Here is a 17578-nt window from a genome sequence, read left to right on the forward strand (position 1 = left end):
CCCAGCATGCTCCGTCATGGGTGGGAATGGAGGGATGGGTAGGGAGGGGCAGTTCCATCGCTTGCCTGAGCCCAGGGCCCCTCTAAGTGCAGGAAGGAATCACACAAAGCAGTCTCCAGGGCTCTCTCCAAGTTCTGACCACTGGGACCCCTCCCCTCTCCACTCTCAATGACTAGTTAGGACAGGCCTGGGGGATGACCACACATGTTCATTTTGGCCGAAAGGAACATCCTTTTGGGCACCTTGGGGCGTCCCCAGCAGGTTCACTCCCCTGGGGAAATTGAAATTGCTGTTCTCTGGGACACACACTGTCAGCTTTCTTCATCCTTTCTGGTTATCACTAGCAAAATTCTAACAACAGCAAAATAGAATCCTGTGCAACACTTTGACGCCTCCAACTCTGCTTGCAGTGCAGCAGAACCTTAAAGGCAAGTGGAAGACTAACTTGGGTGGTGGTGGAAGGAAGGGACGTTTTGTAGTGGAGAAGTTTCCCAGGCCTGCCACAAGAGGGCACCCGCCTCATGGAAGGGCCGGCCTGTCTGACTCACCAACACAGCAGAGGACCTGGGCCACGTCCACTGCAAGAACGCGTGCCTAGTATTGAATTAAGAATGCTTGGACCCGGCCGGGCGTGGTGGCTCAAGCCTATAATCCCAGCACTTTGGGAGGCCGTGGCGGGTGGATCATGAGGTCAGGAGATCGAGACCATCCTGGCTAACACAATAAAATCCCGACTCTACTACAAATACAAAAAACTAGCTGGGCATGGTGGCATGTGCCTATAGTCCCAGCTACTTGGGAGGCTGAGGCAGGAGAATTGCTTGAACCTGGGAGGCAGAGGTTGCAGTGAGCCGAGATTACACCACTGCACTCCAGTCTGGGCGAGACTCTGTCTCAAAAAAAAAAAAAAAAAGAATGCTTGGACTCGTCCAGCCTTACTCTTGCAAACCTGTGTGTGTGCTGGTGTCATCTCTCCCTTAAGCATGAGTCAAAATGATCAGCCTCTGCTAACTCAGTAGCTCAAGTCAGCCTGCAGGTGCACTTCAGCACCTGGGAGAGCCATAAAGGTACTGCCCAGTGGCAGCTGCTGACCTGGGCTTGTGAAATGCCCACTGCTCTCCGGACATCCTCTCTTATAAATGAATTCTCAAACTTTCCGAATAATTGAGAATTATAGAGTCCCAAGAGTCAGAAGAGATCTGGGATGGGGGATGGTCCAGAGGGGAGAGGATTGAGTTGCTGGTCCAGCCCCCATCCCCAACCTGACAAGCAGCTGTACAGCTTGGCCTGATGCCTCCACTGCCTGGGACCTCACAGCTCTTGAGGAAGCCATGCCATCCGGGGGCCCCCCTGTAGAAAGTACCCCCATTACCCACACTGATCACCTAGAATGTACCTCCCCAGAGGACATCGCACCTTGGTGCTCACACTTCATCTCTCTTGTTGCCTCTTGGCTTTCTCTTTCCTAGGCTCGGGCAATCCTGATCCTTCAACTCTCCCCTTAAGGGACACAGTGTTTGGTCCTCTCCTGCCCCATCCATCCAGTCCACTGTTCAATTTCCTGCCCTTGAGCCTGCCTTGGCCTCATGGTGAGGAGGCCCAACAGCAGCACTGATTGGCAGCCATGGTTCTCATGCTCAGGGCATAAGAGTGTGGCTTAGAGTCTCCCCGCACCAGGCTACACCAAAGAGAACTTCAGTCGGGTTCTCCTCCAAGGTTAGTGTTCTGCCTTCTCTGCTTCCCAGACCACTCCCCCAGCCACAGCCTCTGCAGGTAAAGGCCCACTGGGAAACCTCTTTTTTCTGACATGGAGTCTTACTCTGTAGCCCAGACTGGAGTACAGTGGCACAATCTGGGCTCACTGCAACCTCCACCTCCTGGGTTCAAGTAATTCTCCTGTCTCCGCCTCCCGAGTAGCTGGGACTATAGACACATGCCACCACACCCAGCTAATTTTTGGATTTTTAGTACAGACAGGGTTTCACCATATTGGTCAGGCTAGTCCTGAACTCCTGGCCTCAGGTGATCCACCCGCCTTGGCCTCCCAAAGTGCTGTGATTACAGCGTGAGCCACCACACCTGGCCTGGCAACCTCTTTTTGACTGGGCCTTGTGCTTTTCAACTCCATACTAGGTACCCAGTGACTCAACAAATTGGACACTTTATCAATGCACATTATTAACAGTTAGCACCGCTGGCTTCATATTCTGTTTCATTTTTTTAAAGTGTGTTCCCCCATTTCCCTCCAGTCCATAGGAAATCATCAGACCCTGTTCTTTTGCTCGCTTCTACCTGGCCCTGCCATGGAGGACAGCTTTAGCGCCGACTGCTCCATTGCATCCTACCTGCTAGTTTCAGGCTTCTCCCCAAAATACAAAACATGGCAGAGCGGTGTCCACTAGAAATAAGTTTATTACAAACGGAGGAGACAGGGCTCTGACAGGACTGACACACATGGCACTCATGCTCCTAAAACACTGGATTTGTTTAGGGACATTACAAACACCAGGAAATAAGTTTCTGTGATGCTCAGCCCATGTCAGCTCCTAAGAATACAGAGAAGGGGAAGAGCTGCCAGGCGGAGCAATTCTGAGGGCTGAAAATCCCTTTCCCAGTACGAAGACAGCATCCTTCATCCCCACCAGCTCATGTGCATCTGAGGGTGGGGCTTTGTCTTCATGCTGGAAACCAAACTGCTCTCACAGCTTCTTGCTAAATTGCCATGGGCTAATGGATAAGCAGAGACTGTGACTATGAAGTCTGACTACTGAGCACTCAAGTAGTCTGTTCAGTAGTTACCTGGGAACAGGGGCAGACGGTGTGAGTGCACCTCTACAGGGCTGGACAGAGCGTGGTTAGCCAGGGAACTGGGCGAGCCGGCGCCGAGCTTGCGTCAGCCGTGCAAGCCGCTCCTTCAGGAACTTCCGCTTGTCGCTGGTGTCGCTCCGCTCCTTCAGGAGCCAGCTATAGGTGTCCTTGTCCTGCAGGAGCTGCAGCATGGCCTTCTGAAGCTGCTGGCCATACGTCTGGAGCATGAAGAACTGGATGATCAAAGGGATGTGGCTGGAGATGCGCTTGCTGGCCTCCTGGAAGGAAAGAACAGTTCATGGGAGGGTGGACGGGACACTGTGAGGAAGGGACTCTGACTTCACCATGTGCACATCAGCGGATCCAGATTCTCAATGAGGGATACCCTCGCGAGGCAAGGACCTTCCCCTGGGTTTCAAACCCACCAATCTCCTCCATGGTGGTGGCAGAGAGGAACGATGCACAGTGCAGAGAATCTTCCAGCTATGAGTCATATTCCCACCAGCTTTTCCTGACCATTAAATGGGTACCTCTGATGGAAGGGGGCAAATATGCTCTATAAAGGTAAGCAGGCAGACAGTGGAAAAACTGCATTTCCAGACCAGCCTGGTCAATGTGGTGAAACAGCCTCTCTATTAAAAATACAAAAACTAGCCAGGTGTGGTGGCACACGCCTGTAGTTCCAGCTACTCGGGAGGCTGAGGCAGGAGAATCACTTGAACCCCGGAGGCCAAGATTGCGCCACTGCACTCCAGTCTGGGCGACAGAGCAAGACTCCATCTCAAAAAAATTTAAAAAAGAAAGAAAGAAAAAAACTGCGTTTCCAAATTATTTACAAGCCTGCCAAAGAGATTTGAAGGCTGCTGCTTCTTTTCAATCAACACTCAAGTGACTCAGTAGAAAAAAACATTGGGCTTTCAAAAGCCACGGAATGAAGCTGTCTGAGTTACCTGCATGTACACAGTTTCTACCACTTCCTTTCTCCCTCCCCAAAGTTCCACCTATTAGCAAAACTTTTTTCTTTCCCAGGATGGGTGGATCTCAGGAAGTTGCAGTGTACTGGTCCCTCAGCAAGGTTCTGGTATCTTCTCTATAAAACAGGGCTAATGTGAGGCACTGGTCTCATGGGGTGGTTAAAAACATTAAAGGAGTTAAAAGATGAAATTTTAGAAAGATGCAAGTTTAGAAAGATGCCAGGCATGTAATAAGCACTTCATATGGGTGAGACTGAGGCAGAACTCCCGATCCATGTTCTGTGACCAGAGTGACCGAAAGGCGGGGCGGTCACCACCTGGAAATGGGGGAAAGGAGACAGGACCAGGCTGAAGGCAGGCATTCAGGGCAATGCTGGAGCCCCAGACAGGGGCAGACGGTGTGAGTACTCACCAGGAGAACCGAGGAGAATCAGCTGCAAAACTGCTACAAACAGTAAGAGTCAGGACGGGTGTGAGGTATGGCATTGATACATCTAAAGCTCATATTCCAAAATCGCATCTAACACCCACAAACAGGAGACATAGAGGGAGAAAAGCCGCTTTACAGTACACAACATGAGAACATGTAGGCATAAAGCTCAGAGATGTGCACCTTATACAAAGAAAACTTTAAAATATTCCTGAGGACCTGGCAAAAAGAGGCCTTAAAAACAGAAAGACTTGGGAGGTTGAGGCAGGTGGATCACAAGGTCAGGAGATCCAGACCATCCTGGCTAACAAAATGAAACCCCGTCTCTACTAAAAATACAAAAACATTAGCTGGGCGTGGTGGCAGGCGCCTGTAGTCCCAGCTACTCAGGAGGCTGAGGCAGGAGAATGGCGCGAACCGGTGAGGCGGAGCTTGCAATGAGCCGAGATTGTGCCATTGCCCTCCAGCCTGGGAGACAGAGATCAGCCTTGCCAACACGGTGAAACACTGTCTCTACAATAAAACAACCACCACCACAGCAACAACAAAACTTAAGCAGGGCATAGTGGTGTACACGTGTAGTCCCAGCTACTTGGGAGGCTGAGGCTGGAGAATCACTGGAACCTGGGAGATGGAAGTTGCAGTGAGCCGAGATCGAGCCACTGCACTCCAGCCTGGGCCACAGAGCGAGACTGTCTCAAAACAAAATAAAATCAACAAAAAACTGGAAAGACTCAAGATGTTCTTGGAAAAAGACATGATGTCAGCACAACGTCAGCGCTCCCCACGGAGGGCTATGCAGTGAATGCAATCCCAGTACATACAGCAGCAGTTATCATCATTCACGAGAAACTGGATACACTAATTCTGAAATTCATATTGACACTGAACAAACACAAAGAGGCAGAACATCTCTACATAAAAACAAGTGGGAACCCGATAACTGGACACCCATGTTCTTAGTAGCACTATTTACAACAGCCAAAAGGTGAAACAGGTCAAGTATCCACGATATAAGAAATGGGTAAAAATAATGTGGTGTGTCTATCAGCGGAACAGTATTCTGCCTTTATTGAAAAGGAGTGCACCTGTGATCCCAGCACTTCGGGAGGCCGAGGTGGGAGGACTACTTGAGCCCAGGAGTTCAAGACCAACCTGAGCAACACAGGGACACCCCGTCTCTACGAAAAATTAAAAAATCACCCGGGTGTGGTGGTGCATGCCCGTGGTCCCAGCTACTTGGGCGGTGGAGGTGGGAGGATGGCTGGAGCCTGGGAGACTGAGGTAGCAGCGACCTAGGATCACACCACTGCACTCGAGCCTGGGCAATAACAGCGAGACCCTGTCTCTAAAACACCACCACACTTTGGAAGGCCTAGGTGGGCGGATCACTTGAAGTCAGGAATTCCAGAACAGCCTGGCCAATATGGTGAAACCCTGTCTCTACTAAAAATACAAAAATTAGCCAGGTGTGGTGGCACACACCTGTAATCTCAGCTACTCGGGAGGCTGAGGCAGGAGAATTGTTTGAACCCAGACAGGGGGAGGCTGCAGTGAACTGAGATCATGCCATTGCACTCTAGCCTGGGGGACAGAGCGAGACTCTGTCTCATAATAAATAGGCGTGAACCTCTGACACTTGCTACCACCTGGATGAGGACATCATGCTACATGAAGTAAGCCAGTCACAACTCCTAGGAGGTACTTAGGTTAGTTGAATTCACAGAGACAGACAGTAGGATGGTAGCTATCAGGGACTCGGGGACAGGGAATGGGGAATGTGTTTAATGAGGACAGAGTTTCAGTGTGGGAAGGTGATAGGGTCCTGGAGGTGGCTGCTGGTGATGCTGGCACGATATGAATGTACTTAATGCCACTGAACTATGTACCCCAAAATGGTTAAGATGATAAAATAGACATGATGAATATTTCTGCACAATTTAATGAAAGAAAAAGTGAGGGTGATGTGGGGGTGCTGGCTGCACTAGATGGTGAAACATGGGATAGGGATGTACCAGTGTGACCTGGGTGACACTGACAGATGAAAAGAAGGAAAACAGGGCTGAAGACAGGGTGCAGACAGGACCTAACGCAGGGAGGAAGCGAGTGCCGGAGCGGACCAGTGGGAACTAGATGACCCTCCCAGGACGGGACTGGGACCTCTGCTGCCATCTGGATCCTGCCTCATTCTTGACATCAAAGAACTCCAAATGGACCAAAGGTATCATGTAACAGTTAAAATAAGAAATTAAAGAAAATATCGTCTACCTCATTTATCATCTCGGGGAGACAAAGTCCTCTTAAGGTATGACAAAAACCACTGAAGCCCAAATCCCACTCAAATTTTCTGCTCTAGAAAACTTGAGCATAGTCTAAAACCACCATAGATAAAAATGACAAAGCAGATGACACAATGCAGAGCGTCTGCATCAGAAATCGCAGATGTCTACCATCTCGCCATGCCGAGACACTCCTCCTGGATGAACTGTTGGCTGAGCAAGAAATAGAAATAACTCAATACACAGCAAGATGCACCACCTCATCGCCATAAGAGGATGCCAGTTAAAATCATAATGAGACGTCATTTTCATCTATTAGGCTGTCAAAAAACCCCAACGAGGCCGGGCACAGTGGCTCACGCCTGAAACCCCAGCACTTTGGTAGGCCGAGGCGGATGGATCACAAGGTCAGGAGTTCAAGACCAGCCTGGCCAATATGGTGAAACCCTGTCTCTACTAAAAAAGAAACAAAAATTAGCCGAGTGTGGTGGCATGCGCCTGTAGTCCCAGCTACTCAGGAGGCTGAGGCAGGAGAATCACTTGATCTCAGGAGGCAGAGGTTGCAGTGAGCCAAGACTGAGCCACTGCACTCCAGCCTGGGCGACAGAGTGAGACTCTGTCACCAAAAAACAAAAACAAACAAAACCAAAAAAACCCCAGCAACTTTAGTGCAGACTAAACTGGCCAGTGTGGATGGAAGCAGGCCTTCTCTGGGTAATCTTTATCAGTCTCAAACAAGCCATCCTTTCCCCAGCTGTGATGCTCTGTTTCATGTGTCAACTTGGCTAGGCTCCAGTCCTCAGTGATTCCATCAAACACGAATCTAGGTATTGCTGTGGAGGTATTCTGTAGATGTGGGTAATGTGTAACCCCCTGTAAGTGAAGGAGGCCATTCTCGAGGATGCGGATGGGCCTCATCCAATCAGTTGAGGGTCTTAAGAAAAATGAGGTTTCTCTAAAAAGAAGAAATTCTGCCTGTAGACTCAGCCTTAGCTCCTGCTGCAATTTCTGGTCTGCCCTCCCTGCTGGCATGCCCTGGGATTTTGGACTTGCCAGGCCCCAAAATGGTAGAAGCCAATTCCTTGAAATATATCTATTTCTTTCCTTTTTTTTTTGTTTTATGAGATTGAGTCTCGTTCTGTCACCCAGGTTGGAGTGCAGTGGCGTGATCCTGGCTCACTGCAACCTCTGCCTCCCAGGTTCAAGCAATTCTCGTGTCTCAGCTTTCCAAGTAGCCGGGAATACAGGCATGGGCCACCACGCCCAGCTGCTTTTTTTGTAGTTTTAGTAGAGACCGGTTTCACTGTGTTGGCCAGGCTGGTCTCAAACTCCTGGCCTCAAGAGATCCACCCACATCAGCCTCCCAAAGTGCTGGGATTACAGGCGTGAGCCACCATGACTGGCCGAAATATATTTCTTTACATACATATATCCGTGGTTCTATTTCCCTGCACAATCCTAATATAACAGGAATCTCATTTCTGGGAGTCGATGCTTCCACATACATGATATACAAAAACCTACTCACAGCAACACGCCTGCATTAGCAAAAGACGCAAACAAACCGTTCGCTTAAAGAGCTGGCTCAATACACCACAACCATACAGTGGGATACTCAGCAGCCATTGAAAAGAACAAGGCAGCCCCATCAGAACTGAGGCAGAACAATCTCCCTGGTACAGCAAAAGAGGCAGGGTGCAGAGCAGCACGTCTCCTCCTCTGCTAATCTTTGTGTAAAAACCATTACAAAATGTATATGCATGGGAGCTTTGGAATGCATGAGTCGCCCTGGGAGGACAGAAATGAACCTGGAGAAGGGCTGCTTCTATTCCAGGAAGCTGCTTGGCTCAGAGACTTCTTTGCCATTGTCACTCATCCTATTGTTTGGATTCTGTGAACGTATATGCCTCACCTACTCTCAAGGTAACTATTCATTCTAGGAGGCAGTGTAAGCGGCAGACAGGTGTGAGCTTGGTTGCAGGAGAAGCCGATGTGCATGCCTGTCTTCCCCTTAACTGGCTTCACTCACGTGCGTGCAGCTCCCAGTGTCTGGAGGAACGGAAGTTGACCCTTGGTTTACAGCCTTGCTGCTCAAAGTGCAGTCTCCACCCAGTAGAGTATGGGGACCCCTGAGAGCCCGTTAGAAATGCAGAGGTCAAGCACGGTGGCTCACGCCTCTAATCCCAGCACTTTGGGAGGCCGAGGCAGGCAGATCACTTGAGGTCAAGAGTTCAAGATCAGCCTGGCCAACATGGTGAAACCCTGTCTCTACTAAAAATACAAAAACAAAAGCCAGGCATGGTGGCAGGTGCCTTTAATCCCAGCTACTTGGGAGGCTGAGGCAGGTGAATTGCTTGAACCCAGGAGGTAGAGGTTGCAGTGAGCTGAGATTGTGCCACTGCACTCCAACCTGGGCGACAGAGACTCAGTTTCAAAAAAAAAAAAAAAAAAAAAAAAAAGCAGAATCTCCACCTCATCCTGATCTGCAATTAGCATCTGCATTTCCACAAGGTTCCCCGGAGGCCCCTGTGCTGGGTGAAGTTTCAGAGGCACTGCTTTAAAGCATCCAAATAGTGAGGCAATGGGGACATGTGATAAACCAAGAGATTACAATTTGCTTTACCTCCTCAGGTGTTTACACATCCCAAGGGCTCTACCTGAGTTGTGCCTGTGTTCACTGCCTCCTTCCCCAGGATGAATTAGATGGTACTTCAGGTTATCTGAATCGTGCAGTATCACCCAAAGCATGTGTCTATGAGATAGCTTCCATTTAGTCTGCTACCACTGCATTCCAATGCTGCACTAAGGAACTTGTTAACCAAAAATAAAATCCTATGCCTTCCAGCCAACTCAACAGACTCCCTTCTTGGCCAAGTGGACCCCAGAGAAACCTGAAAATCTGCATTCCTGGCCATAACAGGAAGAGAAGCCAGGCCCCTTTTGGAGTTTAGGTGGAAATTGAGGTAAGACTGGCAAACAAGACTCTGTGGCAGTAAGATACCAGATTATAAAGTCATGCAAGGCAGGGGTTAAGTCACACATGCCCAACAAACCATAAAATCTCCTTGGATGGGTTTTCATGAACTCGGTATAATGTGGCTTACTTTCCAACCCGACTCTGGTATAGCATCACAAGACAGATAGCAGACCCTAAAGGAAATACAAATATTTTACCTAAAAATACATTTGTTGGACATATTTTGAAACGGCTGTTACAGGACCAACAGATCGAAATGGCCCTGCCACATTTTGTCGGGGGGAATTTGCACCGTAAAGAATCTCCATTAATGCAGCCAGACCTCTCCCCTTCTAGGCCTTCCCTGAATCTAGGAGATTAACTGAGAACCTGCTGCCTCTAAGGCCTGAAAAGAAACATTTACCATTTATTCTCTCTGAAGGCTGCTACCCATTCTTCATCTACATACCTTTGGCCTCTAACACTGCCCTTAACTCAGGTATTTCTTTCTATTGATGTCAAGTCTGTAGACAAAGCTTAACTCTTTCAAGCAATTGCCAACTGGAAAATCTCTGAACCCACCTATGACTGGTAAGCTCCCCCTCCTTCAAGGTGCCCTGCCTCTTTAGGGAGGACAAGTACATCTCCCATGTATTTATGATTTTACCTACAATTCCTGCCTCCCTAAAATGTATAAAATCAAACTACATCCTGACAGCCTCAGGCACACTTCCTCAGGACCTCCCGAGATTATTCCCAGAGCCACGGCCCCTCATATTTGGCTCAGAATAAACCTCTTTCAAATATTTTAACAGAGTTTGGTTTTTCCATTAGTAAGCAACTAACATCATCCATACTTGTCTCCTGGAATATCCACTACAATCTATGAGGAGACACCATTTTACAAAGAAAGCTGGGGCTCAGAGAGGTTAAGTAACTTGGCCAGAGCTAGACAGCCATCAAAACCAGACGTCAGTGGCTCTAAGCCACCACCTCTCGGTCTGAGGTTGAGCTGCTTCTATGGAGGCGATATGGTTTGGCTGTGGCCCCACCCAAATCTCATCTTGAATTGTACTCCCATAATTCCCACATGTTGTGGGAACGACCCAGTGGGAGATAATTGAATCATGGGGGCAGTTTCTCCCATGCTATTCTCGTGGGAGTGAGTAAGTCTCACGAGATCTGATGGTTTGGTAAGGGGAAACCCCTTTCACTTGGCTCTCCTCTCTCTTGCCACCACTGCCAGGTAAGAAGTGCCTTTTGCTTTCTGCCATGATGGTAGAAGGCCTCCCTAGCCACGTGAAACTGTGAGTCCATTAAACCTCTCTCTTTTGTAAATTGCCCAGTCTTGGGTATGTCTTTATCAGCAGTGTGAAAATGAACTAAGGCAGGAGGCTAACAAGGAGGTGAATGACAGAACTGACCAATGTCACCTACAGAGAGAGCAAGACTAAAGAGACAGGCGCTTAGAAGCAAAGGAAAGAACGGAAGCTGCCATCCCGAACCACGCGAAGACGTACCTGGTGATAGGCCATCAGGTGCTGAAAGATCTCCTCCATGGAAGAGTCTGTCGAGGAGGACTGGAAAGTCCCCACATCCCAGGATTTCTTCTTTTCTTCTTCCAGCTCCTTCTCTCTGACCTTCTGCAAGGCACCCCTGTACACCTGGTCCTGGCAGTAGACAATCTGCTCCATCTGGAAGTGCAGGCGGATCAGCTTCTCACCTTCTCTCTCTTGTTCTGTTCTAATGTCTTCGATTTTGGACTACAATTAAAAAAAACACACACACACACACCACTCGGTTTCCCGAGTCACAGGAAAGTAGGTAAGAAGTCCGTAAATACCAGGTTACCCGACGTGAGTGAAACAGCACGTTTCCTGGGAACAGCCCTCTGGGCCATGCCCTGGTGTATCTAAGGTGGGTTTCTAGCCCTGGCTGAGGGTCAGAGCTTCCCAGGAGGCTTGAGCCACAGACGGGCCAGATCCCCATCCCGGGGCCTGGGGACCTGCATGGGCTTTGCTTTCAGGTTCTACAACTTGGCTTCTTTCCTTTCTCTTTCAGCAGCTTTTATATCTGATGGTGAGGATTGGCATATCAGATAATCCACAGGGATGAGCAGGGGAGCCAAGTTTAAGTCAGACAAATTCTGTTGTATGTTCCTGGGGTTTAGAGAAACTGGTTGTCAAAACCTGAGGAGAAACTTCACTTCTGGACCCTCCAGGCCTTGATGAGAGGCACAGTGCACGGTGGCAGGTGCATCCTAAACATCTTCCTCCACATCCATCTCGACCTTCTGGGAAAAGCCTTATTAGCTTCATTTTATGAATGAGGAGTCAGGGCACAGGCTGGAAGTGGCACATTCCAAGGCCTCACCCAGCTGGTGAATGATGGGGCCAGGCTCCTCATCTGTGCCGGGGATGCCTGTTTCTAAGAGTGGCTAAGTGTGGTCTCTTGGCCCAGTCTGTCCCCCAGGCTCATTTCCTGTAGGCTCCTTCTTCATTCTGGAAAGTTTTGAGACAGAGTCTCGCTCCGCCACCTAGGCTGGAGTGCAGTGGTGCAATCTCGGCTCACTGCAATCGATTCTAAAGTGTCAGCCTCCCAAGTAGCTGGGACTACAGGCAGGTACCACCATGCGCCCAGCTACTTTTTTGTATTTTTAGTAGAGATGGGGTTTTGCCATGTTGGCCAGGCTGGTCTCAAACTCCTGGCTTTAAGTCATCTACTGGCCTCAGCCTCCCAAAATGCTGGGATTACAGGTTCATCGTGCCCACTCGGGCCAGAAAGATTCTATTTTTATACGTAGCTTCCTCAATGAGTTTCTGGATTTGGAGCCATTGCCTTTAGATGTGATAATCTTCTCCACTAACTGTGGATCTCTTGCTCTATGTGTTTAAGCACTCTCTCCTTTATTGCTTTCAACCAGACATCACTGGTAACACCAGAAGAAGCACTAGTGAGTGACGTTATTTGCTGCTCTAAATGTATACAATAAAATTTAAATAATCCTCATCCAAGAAATCTGTTTTCTAGTGTCAAGCTTAGTTTAAAAAAAAAAATAACACACGGTTGGTTTTACCTTGGCAGTTCTGTGGAGGTTAAAAAGTTCTTCAAAATTTTTCATTGAAACATCTGTGAAAGCGAGCCGGACCATATCTAATCAAAGAGAGAAACACAGTTCAATATTGGTAGGATCATTTGTTCTCTTCCTAAGATGCAAAAAAAATATGAGGATCAAATGATATGAAGTCAAGTTTCCCCTCTCCTCCCTCCCTTCTTCTCTTTACCATGAAAAAGGAAGGCGGGCTCTTTTTGCTTAATAACTTGCTGGAAGAATCTTAAAAGCCAATGACCCCTGGCGTACATTTATTTGATATTTAAGCTTTTTATCCTAAACAGTTGCAAATAATATAATTTCTGTTAAATTATAAATATTAATATTTTATGATACAACTCTTAATATAAGTCAAATCACTCAATGTAGACATTCAAATTCCATTGATATAATTTATCCATTTGAAAGAAATATAAGAACAAGCTTTTAGATTTAAAAATTTATATTATTTTTTATTTTTGAAACTCATTTCTATTCTACTTCCTCACAGAATTTTATTGTAATACAACATATAGTATCTTTATGATTGAAAACCTCTTATTGAGCTCCATGTCACGTATTTCTGAAAAAGAAGTAGATATATCTATATCGCTTTTTATGACTATAAGGCTCTAAGTATTACAAACTTTCCTCTGGAGTTAAGAATCTACAATGGACCAAAACAACATGATTGCAAGTTTTGGTATATGATTATTAAGGCTAAAAGGTCAATTTTACTGGAAATACACCTCTGAATGAGCTGTTCTGAGGCTATCTCCAGCTCCTTAGTTCATGGATCCATGAGTGATTATTAATTACTCCTAAGATGAGACAGCTGAAGTGTGAGTAAGGATGCTGTCAGTCAAGGAGAGGATGAAGAAAAGAGATTCGATAACGTCTGGAAAACCAAGAAAGCAAAGCATTTCAAGAAGGGAGTGGATCCACAGTGGGATATAGTTGCCTACCTATCTGTGACACACCTAGATTCCTACAGCACTCTAAAACGCTCCAAACACGTCTACATGTGCAGTTATTTAACCACTGGCTTTACTCCTTGGAGATTTCAAATAAATAGCCGATTTTGAGTGTGAATTTTGAGTGTGAAGCCAGCATAGCAGTGAACAGGGTGGACGTGTGGTGTAATAGGAAAAATAGAAATATTTTGTCTTTGTCACCAGTTCCTAACACAGAAGCCCCTACATCTCTTGGAATGTCTGGCCTATTAAGAGTATCTCGTGTTTTTAAGAGATGATGCCCGGTGGGCCCCTACATAGCTTCAGGATTGGGGCCGGGCACTAGAAAGACCAAGCCTTGACTAGAAACTTAGAACTTCCAGCTCCACAGAGGAGGGAGGGCCTGGAGATTGAGTCAATCATCCATCATGCCTTCGCAATGAAGCCTCCATGAACCCTCCTTAGTAGTGAGGTTCTAAGAGCTCCCTGGTTGATGACCACACATCCCTGTGCCATGAGGGTGGTGCCCCCAACCCCGTGGGGACAGAAGCTTCTGTATTCAGGCCCCTACTATGTGCCTCTCCAACAGCTTCATTTGTGCCCCTTATCAAATCCTTTCTAATAGACCCGTAAATGTTAGTGAAGTGTGTTCCAGAGCTCTTGGCTGACCTGAGGAACGGGTGGCAAGAACCTTGATTTATAAACGGTCCGTCAGAAGAATGGGAGGTCTGGGGCTTGTGACTGGCGTCTGCAGTTGGGGCCGGTCTTGTGGGACTGAGCCCTTTAAGCTATGGGATCCACACAGACTCAGGGCAGTGTCAGAATTGAATTGAATTGTTGAATACCAACTTGACACCTGCAGAATTAGAGGTTTGCTTGGTGGTGTGGGACACGCCCCAGGAGGAAAGTGCTGAAGTCTGGTGCTGGCTTTGGTTCGAACCTTTCCCTTCTTTAGAAATCAATGCCCAGAAGTGAAACTGAGCACTCACCCGTCACGGTGTGTAGCATAGTCACAGCTGGCTCTTCCAGCGCCTTGATTTGCTGTTTTACGATTGTCTCAAATGTCCTGTAATTCACAAAGCCTGGCAGCTCTCTACCACGATACTGATTTTCAAATTTCTGCATTTTTCTACTCGTAATTTTATGGCCTATAGCAGGAAAAAAATAACACCAAATTATCTTACAAAAATAATCTTGCACATTTTTCTAAACACAATACCATTCTAGATTTTCTGAAAATATAAATGGCAAGAAAAAGTGATATCAAATCAAATCTAACTGGTAAACTAAAAATATTCAGGGATTGCACACACACACAGAAAAGCCAGATCTCAAGATAATTTTCCTTAGTCACCTCAGGAAGGGGAGTGCAGAGTCAGGTACGATGCCAGGAACCTGCACATGCAGAAACTTTGAGTAAGACCCCCTCTTTTTTTTTTTTTTTTTGAGACGGAGTCTTGCTCTGTCACCCAGGCTGGAGTGCAGTGGCGCAAACTCAGCTCACTGCAAGCTCCACCTCCCGGGTTCACATCATTCTCCTGCCTCAGCCTCTCAAGTAGCTGGGACTACAGGTGCCCGCCACCACGCCCGGCTAATTTTTTTGTATTTTTAGTAGAGACAGGGTTTCACTATGTTAGCCAGGATGGTCTCGATCTCCTAACCTCGTGATCCACCCGTGTCAGCCTCCCAAAGTGCTGGGATTACAGGCGTGAGCCACTGTGCCTGGCCAAGACCCCTTCTTAAAAATGTACTCGAGTATGAACTGTTGTGAACCTAATGTTAGTTTTACCAAAGAAATTGTACCATAACACATTCCTTGCCCTCAACTGCATGCCCATTAGAAATGAGCATGAACACTTTCTGGAATTAACAATATATCATATATTCATGTGTAGAAAGTGTTTACAAGTCAAATGGGATAACAGAGTAAACCAGCTACATCAACTTGTATGAATGTGATACAGTAGCACTGTTCACTGTGTAAGATGCTGCATTTTTCTTTAAACTTTTGGAATTGTTTGTACTCCCAACAGTCCACCTAGAGAGAGTTAGCCCCATCAGAAGTTCAGAGGGTGTGAGTTCCTTTTTGAATGGTAATCTAGTACCCTTTTTCAGTCAGGATGTCCTGACCTTATTTTCCCATAAGGATTTTTCTTACTGAGATATCATTTACATAGTATAAAATTCACTCTATTGAAAGTATATGGTTCAGGCCAGGTGCGGTGGCTCACGCCCATAATCCCAGCACTTTGGGAGGCTAAGGCTGGTGGATCACTTGTGGTCAGGAGGTCAAGACCAGCCTGGCCAACATGGTGAAACCCCATCTCTACTAAAAATACAAAAATTAGCCAGGTGTGGTGGCAGGTGCCTGTAATCCCAGCTACTAGGGAGGCGGAGGCTGAAGCAGGAGAATCACTTGAACCCGGGAGGCAGAGGGTGCAGTGAGCCAAGACTGAGCCACTGCACCCCAGCCTGGGCGACACAGCGAGACCCTGTCTCCAAAGAAAAAGAAAAAAAAAAAGTGTACGTGTGAGTGAATTTTAGTATATTCACAAAGTTGTGCAACCATCCCCAGACATAACTCCCAAACCCCACACCCATCACCCATCAACGACCACTTCCCACTTTTCCCTCCCCAGCCCCTGGCAGCCACTATTCTGCTTTATGCCTGTCTGGGTTTGCCCACTCTAGCCATTTTCTATCAATGGAATCATAGAATATGATATGTGGCCTTTGTGGCTGGCTTCTTTCACTCAGCATGATGTTTTCAAGGTTCATCCATGGGGTGCTGTGGACCAGCGCTCTGTGCCTGTCTGCGGCTGGAAATATTCCAGGGCTTGGTGTTATGGGCTGAGTTTGAGTTGTGACCTCTTCAAAGTCCTATGCTGAAGTCCTAACCCTCAGGAACTCAGAATCTTACTGTGTTTGGAGACAGGCAAAGAGGTAATTAAATTGAAATCAGGTCACTAGGGTAGGCCCTCATCCCATGTGCCTAGTGTCCTTGTAGGAGAAGATGAGGACACAGACACACACAGAGGGACAACCACATGAGGACCTAGCGAGAAGACGCCATGTGCAAGGCAAGGAGAGAGGCCTTAGAAGGGACCAACTCCACCAACACTTTGATCTTGGACTTCCAGCCTTCAGAATTGTAAGAAAATAAATTTCTACTGTTTAAGCCCCCATCAAGTCTGTGGGACTTTGTTATGGCAGCCGGAGCCAACTGTTACACACAGACACATGCCAGTTAGTTTATCGATTCATCAGCGGATGGTCATTTGGGTTCAGTGATACAGAAGAGAGCAAATGTGGCTTTAGCTGTCATCAGCTCCTTATCCTGACCATCCTCCACAACTGCCCCACTCTCCTGTCTTAAGCCAACATATCAGGCTCACCACGCTATTGACTCATTGCTATGGTCTACATGTTGGTGTCCCCTAAAAATTCCTATGTTGAAACTCAATCCTCAGTGTGATGGTATCAACAGAGGAGATCTTTAGGAAGAATTGGGTTATGAGCACTCTGCCCTCATGAATGGGATTCCAGGCACTTCAGGTACTGTATTTTTTGCAATTGAAGGTCGGTGGCAACCCCATGTCAAGCAAATCAGCACCATTTTTTCCAGTAGCACATGCTACCTTTTGTTTCTGTATCAGCAATTTTTTAGCAATAAGGTGTTTTAAACTAAGGTCCGTACATATTTTTTAGGCCTAATGTTATTACACACTTAGTAGACTACAGTATGGCATAAACTAACTGTTTATGCACCAGAAACCAAGAAGTTTATGTGACTTGCATTATTGCAATATTTGTTTTGTCTGGAACTGAACCCACAATCTCTCTGAGGTATGCCTCTGGTATCTCTGTAAAAAAGAGGTCTGAGGAAGCTTGTTCGTCCCATATCCCATGAGAGGACACAGCTAGAAGGTGCCATCTTTGAAGCAGGGAATAAGCTCTCACCAGACACCAAATTTCCTGATTCCTTAAGAATGGATTTCTTGTCTCCAGAACAATGAGCAATAAGTTTCTACTGTTTATAAATGACCCAGTCTCAGGTATTTGGTTGTAGCAGCTCAAAGAAGGGACT

The 17578-nt window shown here is 47.1% G+C and overlaps 1 protein-coding gene across 1 annotated transcript in view; it reads right to left on the bottom strand.

Annotated features, from left to right (window-relative positions):
• Positions 1-2392: 2392 nt before the first annotated feature.
• The window catches only part of MX1 (MX dynamin like GTPase 1), a 30414-nt gene continuing 15228 nt past the window's right edge, over positions 2393-17578 (bottom strand). Inside the window, exons 11-14 of the mRNA XM_025380298.1 lie at positions 14481-14639; positions 12524-12600; positions 10968-11210; positions 2393-3086 (exon numbers count right to left, since the gene is read on the bottom strand). Coding sequence (XP_025236083.1) covers positions 2856-3086; positions 10968-11210; positions 12524-12600; positions 14481-14639 — 710 coding nt within the window. The 3' untranslated portion in view covers positions 2393-2855. The remainder of the gene's footprint in view (positions 3087-10967; positions 11211-12523; positions 12601-14480; positions 14640-17578) is intronic.

This window comes from Theropithecus gelada, chromosome 3 (assembly GCF_003255815.1).
Source record: "Theropithecus gelada isolate Dixy chromosome 3, Tgel_1.0, whole genome shotgun sequence".
NCBI lineage: Eukaryota > Metazoa > Chordata > Mammalia > Primates > Cercopithecidae > Theropithecus > Theropithecus gelada.